The 7,027-nt window shown below is 40.2% G+C and overlaps 1 protein-coding gene across 1 annotated transcript; it reads right to left on the bottom strand.

The window, feature by feature from the left end:
- Positions 1 to 1,840: 1,840 nt before the first annotated feature.
- TCHHL1 (trichohyalin like 1) lies at positions 1,841 to 6,752 on the bottom strand. The gene is made up of 3 exons (XM_023213546.2): positions 6,714 to 6,752; positions 5,705 to 5,862; positions 1,841 to 5,241 (listed from the first exon to the last, which is right to left on the bottom strand). Exons 2-3 carry the CDS (start codon positions 5,840 to 5,842, stop codon positions 2,674 to 2,676), a joined length of 2,706 nt encoding a protein of 901 aa, XP_023069314.1. The 5' UTR covers positions 5,843 to 5,862; positions 6,714 to 6,752; the 3' UTR covers positions 1,841 to 2,673.
- Positions 6,753 to 7,027: the final 275 nt, after the last annotated feature.

The following is a 7,027-nucleotide window of genomic DNA, read 5'->3' on the forward strand; positions in this document are numbered from 1 at the left end:
GAATGGAGAATGAAAGATGGATCTATAATACAGACTTAAGAAAAACTATTGAGATAACAGAGTGGATGAGATGTGAAGAATAAGACAAGGCAAATGATGATTCCAAAGTTTGTGCCTTTGAAGTATGATAGAATGAAGATTGAGAGAATGGCAGTAGGAAAGAAATTGAGAAGACAAGCCAGTTTGTCTGGAAGTTGTTGACAATAGAAGGCATCATATCTGTGAGCATTTGTAGAGACTGGATTGAAGTGCACAGTCAGGTTTGAACAAGGTGAATTGAGACTCATCAGTGTGAAAACGGTAATAGTAAGTTGGACCAAGCATGGGTTCTCACGAGGAGAAAGTTCATAAAAAGAAGAGTCCTTGGAAAGGGTGCACAGTCTTGGGGACTGGATGAGAGGAATTACCTGGGGAGATGGGGAAAGACCATTGAAAGGAGTATTTCATGAAAGACGGTCATCAGTGCCCGCTGTCCAGAACTGTGGAAGTTGGAAGTCTTTAGGCTTGTTGGATGGAGGGCAACATCACCTTCAAAGGAATACTACTTGAAGGATGATGGCAAAAACATATATATATTCAGCTAACTTTTATTCCTTCTGCCCACCATTCTATTAGGGCCGATTGCTAGAATACTAACAGAATGTTTAAAAATTATTGCTATTAAGTTTTTAATTTTTTCAGTTAAGAAAATAAAATATGCTTATTGTACAGAAAATTTTGATTTCTTTTTCTGTTTTAGTAGATATTAGGTCTCACTATGTTGTCCAGGCTAGTCTCAAACTCCTGAGCTCAAGTGATCCTCCTGCCTTGGCTTCCCAAACTGCTGGGATTACTGCCCATTTATTTAATGCCCTCAGCAAACCATATAGGTAAATGTTTCTGCTTTTTGACTGTTCTTGTTTCTCTGAGTTGTGTATCCTTTCTTCTGACTGCCAGCACCATTGCCACTGGAGCTGTTTTGTCATTCACTTTTTCTTCAATTCTAGTGAGGATTTCAAATATTTATTGACTATCTGTATAGCTTCTTTTGTGAATTTATTAATAAGGAAGTTTTTCATTTTTATGGACTCAGATACCTATTGCCACATTGCTTGCCAAAAGGGATGATGAGTTTATGCTCTAGTATGTATGTATATATATTTATACTAAAATTATATATACTTACATATAAATAAAAATTATATATAATTTTATAAACTAACAAATTATGTATAGTTTTATAAACTAAAAAATTATATGTAATTTGATAAACTAAAAAATTATATATGGTTTTATAAACTAAAACATTATGTATATAATTTTATAAACTAAAAAATTACGTATATAATTTTTTCCTTTAGTAAGTCTATGCTCTAGTGTAGTGTATATGTGTATTTGTGTGTGTATATATACTAGAGCATAGACAAGCTAAAAGAAAAAAATATATATTTTTCTTTTTATGAATTGTCTCATGTCTCTTGCTCATTTAAAATAATATTATTTTCAGGTAGGGACATAATTCATGTTTGAGTGTAGAATGAAAAGAGCTGAAAATATTGGAGGGGGAGGGTATATACTTGGAGTTTGGGCTCTGGAAAATGTGAAGGTTGAAGTGGAAGAATACTGAACCTAGAAGGCAGAATGCAATGGGAGATGGAGTATTGGACTGCTTTTTGGCTTCAGGAAACATTGATAACAATTTTATTCCTTTCTTGGGTTATGACTAAGCTGGAAGAGCATCATACTTTAATTATAGTCTTTTGAAAAAACACAAATAACTAAGATTGTTTTTGTTTTTGATCAGTGTCTCCAAGGCAAGATGGAGAATGAAAGGGGAAAAAAAATGAACCAACAAAAGAAATTGATCATCAGGTTGTTTAATTATCAATTTTAATTTAATGCCCTCATCAAACCATATAGGTAAACACTTAGTAGACTCACTGGATGGTTGGTTACAAGAGCTTCTTATAAAATCAAACATACTTTAGATTTGTGTTCTCTTTCATAATCTTTCATAATTATTCTGATTATTTATTTGAGCCAAAAACTATGATAAGTTTGCATAAGGAGTGGGATTTAATAAAAATTGGTTGGATGAGTAGTTGAATGAATGAATCCATGGTAATAGATTCAGCTGCACCTGAACATGAGCAAAGAATCATAAATTTACTTTAATCAAGTGCTAGAAAATCATAATTAAGTTATGGTGTTGTCTAAAATTATTTTGAAGGATAAAATTTTAGGATGAACTTGAAATACTTCTAGGAAATGTCATGAAGCAGAGTAATCTATATCTATGAATTAATATTTTATGATTATGAGATAGCATTGCAGAGTCTCATAATTTCCTACTGCTCCATTTTAAATTCAATGAATCAGTTGGAAAAACTGGCACCTGCTAAAGATATGGAAGGAATTTTTCTATTTTTAATGACAGGTACATTGAGGTAAATTGTCTCATGACAAAGTCCATTTTGACACTTGGAAGTAGCATCATTTGGTAGGAGTTTTACTGACTGTATTTGTTCAGATATTTCTTTAGTGGTGGCTCCCACTGCTGAATACTTTATTATTTGCTCTTGTAGAAATTTAGGAAGAAAATTTAAAATATTGTTAATCTGCATCTGAATGTGTACACGTGAATAGTGAGGGTGATTGGGAGAGAAATCGGGCGCATGTTGAGATGATAATGATTCATTGCTTTGTGGTGCTTGCCTCCCTTTGTGGTACCAGCCTCTCTCTCTGAGGGTGACCCTGCCTATCTTCCAAGGCCTGGGGAGCTGGTGCACCAGCAGGACTCTCATCAAGTGGAAGTCCCCTGGTATATGATTGTGATGCTTGGTTGTAGTTGAAAAAGACAGAAAAATCTGAGGTCTCACTGGTGAGGGATACACTACAAAGCTCTGGCCCTGATGCCTGGGCTATCTGAACTTGCTTTTGATGGTCCTCTTGGGTTATGTTTGTTTGCTGCAGTATCTTCTCCTGTAGGTACTGGTATAGTGGACTGGAATGGACGGCACCCCTCTCTACAGAACAGGGCTCTTGGTCTCTCTGCATCTGCTTTTCAGGACTTGGCCAGGGGACTGAAGAATTGTGCTCTTTATTGGCTGGAGTTTTTTGGTCACCACCTTCTCCTGCCAGCTCTTGGGGACTTTCATCTTCCTCCTCAGATGTTACAGTTTCCTTTGTTTCAAGTTGTATCTTGTGGGAGGCTGAATTGCCCTCATCCAGACTTTTTAACATAGTATTCTGGGCCTCTGTTCCTCTACCTTTCTCTTCTTTGCTACTTGGGCCTTGGACCTTTAATTCATTTCTGCTATCTCCCTTTCCAGGGAGCTGCATTAGGGAAAGCTGGTCAGTGAAGTCTTCATCCAGGGCACCTGTGATCTCTATTTCCAGGGACTTTCTGTTTTCATCTCCTGCTGTGGATTCTTGTGCTTCTGGGTGTCCACTGGTCTCCACAGCTGCACCCGGGCCTTTGGTCCCTGGGCCTTGATACTTGTATTCTCCTCTGGAAGGCTGTTCCTGGTCCTCTGTGAGCTGTACATCCTCTCCTCTGACTGCTGGCACCACTGCCTCCTGAGCTCTGTTTTTCTCACCAGGTGTTCCCCGCCTCTGGGTATCTGGGTTATTATTGTGACCTCCTTGCAGAGACTCTCCATGTAGGTCCCCTTGACTCTTGGAGTCCCCTTGTGCAGGCAGTTCACTTGTCTCTGAGCTGCTGTTCTCTTCCTCTGAAGCCAGGCTACTGGGAGTTTCAGAAGACCCCTCATCATTCTGTGTGAATGGTGACTCAGGGTCCTCCCCCTGGTAACCATCCTCCTCCTCAACTAGTTTGTCATGAGTCTTGGTGACCCTACTATTTTCTCCTGCAGACTGCTTCTCAAGTGGTGCTAAATCTTGTGTGCTTTCTCTTGCCCCCAGTGTCCTTGCTGCTGCAGGTGTGTTTTTGCTGTTCACAAACGCTTCTGTTGTGCCTTCTTTGGTGTGTTCTGCCTCTTCTCCTGAGACTGCCGTTCTTTCAAGTTCAGGGTGAGTCTGATCTCCTCCTTCTGAGCTTAGATATTGTGTCTCAGAACCCTTTTCAGCATCTTTTGATTTTGATAATCCTTGGAATTCCTGATACTGCCCATCCTGTGTTTGGGTTTCCAGGACTAGTGGCCGAGTTTTTCTGTCACGTTCTTTCTGCCCTGCTGTTTCATGGGTCTTAGGACCTCTCCTCTCTTTCCTTTCATCTCTCATGTCAGATGTTTCCGAACCATTTCTGCTACCACCTTGGACTGGCAGGTCCTTTGTTTCACTTTCTTTTTCTTGGGTCTCAGATGTTCTGCCATAATCCTCAGGTTCACCCGAATTCTTTTTCTCAGCTGGTGTCTGGTCAGCATCCTTTCCTAGTTCTTGAGTGTCAAATGTTCTACAGACATCCTCGGGATCAGTTGATTTCTGTGTCTGAGATAGTGTCCTGGCAGCAGCTTGTTCTGGCAGGTCAGCACGCTCAGAACTGGGTTCATCTTCTCCTTGCAGGGGTGGTTCTTGTGTATTAGAGTATTTCTCCTTTTCTGTTCTAACTTCCTGATCTTCAGATGGTCTTTGTGTTGCTTCTTCTGGTGGTGAATTTTGGGTTTCCAAGTTTCCTTCTTGTTCTCCAAACTGGTCTCTTATCTTGGAGACACTTTGCTCTCTGACTGGTTCATCTCCCTCCTGGGAGATCTTCTTATCTTGTCCCTTCCTCTTTGTGGGACTACTGGTCTGTTTTGATCCTGCCATTGGCTTATTTGTCTTAAGTTGGCCTTCATTGTCTTCTGTTGTTTGTACATCTTGGGCCACTTCCTGAATCTGTTCATCTCCTTCCAGGTGTTGGTTCTTAGGGTTATTGTATTCAGATGCTTCTCCTGGAAAGTTGTGAGTCTTGGCTTCTCTCCATGGGTCCACTCTATTGTTTCCAACTGCTCCACTTTCTTCAGGGATGAGCTGAGATAATGATGCCATTCCTGAAGGAAGCATCCTCTCTTCTTGAGTTGGTGAAGTTCCCGTTGTCCACTGACCATCTCCGGTGGTTGCCTGAAGATACACATCATCTGGCTTCTCCTTCTCTGGTTTAGTCACCTGTCTTAGTTCTGAACTTAGTAACAATTGTATGTCAAGATAACAGAGGTTCAACAAGTTGAAGATTGCAAGAACAAATTCATCAAAACTGATGATGCCATTACTGTCAATATTCAGAAGATTCGAATTTTTTTCCACAGCATGAAGGACACATGGCTGCATGAAAACACAGTGAGAAATCAGCTTATTTATATGTGGTCCAGTGTCCTAAGAGTCTCCCAAGAATCCTATTTTTCTGACCCCATTCCTCAGTAACTGGTTAACTTTCCCAGAATAGCAAGAATTTATTGGTTCTGCATGCCATTTTTCATCAGAGAGCTATGTCTGAGAAAGAGCATTTACAACACTTGTGAGTTGCATTTTGATGCCTAATGGTTTGTGACTCCTTTCAGAAGTCGGCTTTGCAGAAGCAATAATCCCAGTAATGAAAACCTCTTTTTTCTCTAAGCAATTGAACAGAGTAGGGAATTGAGACTGAAAATAGTTGTTCAAGAGACAGTGAGTGCTGAGAACTGTTAGCTAGGTGTAAAATGGCTGGGGATCACATATGCTTATCTTGCTTGGATTATAAAGAAAGGGTGAGTGGGAAAGAATTTCCACAGCTCTGTGAGCAGCTCACCTGAAAAAAGTCCCCAAACTCGCCCTGGAGGAGTTGTTTCAGCTCTCTGCCAGTCAGTGTGGCCCCGTTACTGTCCTCACTGGCATATTTGTGGAATGTCTCAATTACACAGAGGACATCTCTCAGGAGCTGAGGCATCTTTACAAACTCAGGAGAGGCTGTGAGAAAGAATAAACAAAGCTCATTTTCCAGGATGGGTCCCTCAGGGAGGAGATACCAAAATCATCCTTTTTGTTCCTCCCCCATCTCCACTGCAACCCCTGCTCTATTCTGTATCTTAAAATATTATATCTGAACTCCAGGGGTGATTTAGTTTTGTACCAGACATTGTGGTGAGATCAGATCCAGCATAGGTAGGTATTACAAGAGATAATTCACCCCAACCTTCAGTAAACAGCAACATTCATGTGCTCAGAGAAAGCTTCATTGCAAAAGGAAGGTGATAAGGGAACTCAAGCATAAGGATTGAAATGCACAAATGAAGCCAATAGAGTTGGACCCATTCTTCCAGCCTCATCCAAGAGTGTCTATCTGCTTTCCTCTCCCTTTGGCTCCGTCTAGCCTCCTCTGGTTAGAAGGGTATAACCTTTAAAGTTAGTAAAGTTTCTAGTGGAAAGAGAAGTCACACCAAGAAAATTAACCCGTATGTTTGCAGGTGGTAACAACATGCTTTAACCAAGAAGACACAATTCCATGTCCTGACCCCTTCATTTCCCATCCTTTAAATGCTTCTACATTTTCATTGCAATAGAGATCTGATCCTGTGCCTTGCTGAATAATATTCATGCCTATGATACCCAAACAATTTATTTTTTTTTTTGAAAAAGAAAATGATCAAAGAAGTTCCATAAGCAAGGAATGCATTTGGGTGGCTGGCACTCCCAGTTTATTATTATTAATAAGGGTTGACATAGACTTAAAGTGTGTTTCCTCTGAAATCCTCTTGCAATCTCACATATAAACAAAACAGCAGATGAAATCCCAAGTATGCTTAAGCAGATGGACTTACCTAGTTCACAAACGAGAGCAGTTAGAATGTGGGGCAGCGGGCTGTGATCTGACAGCAGTAGCTGGAACCTTTTATTGAGGTCCTAATTGCACAGTTAAGGAGGAGACACCCTCTGGGTCTGATGACCTGACATCACCACCAAATCCAGTCTCCCCTCCTCTGTTGTCAGTTGTCTTAATTTTATTTCCTTCTTTAGGCAGTTTCAATTAAATCTTAGCTTCAGATGCATCAAAAGAAAGGGGAAGGGGTTTCTTGATTCATTTACTGACTTTTGCAGATTATACTTTTGAAGGCTCTTTAAGGTAGTGTTGGCT

This window comes from Piliocolobus tephrosceles, chromosome 1 (assembly GCF_002776525.5).
Source record: "Piliocolobus tephrosceles isolate RC106 chromosome 1, ASM277652v3, whole genome shotgun sequence".
Taxonomy (NCBI): Eukaryota; Metazoa; Chordata; class Mammalia; order Primates; family Cercopithecidae; genus Piliocolobus; species Piliocolobus tephrosceles.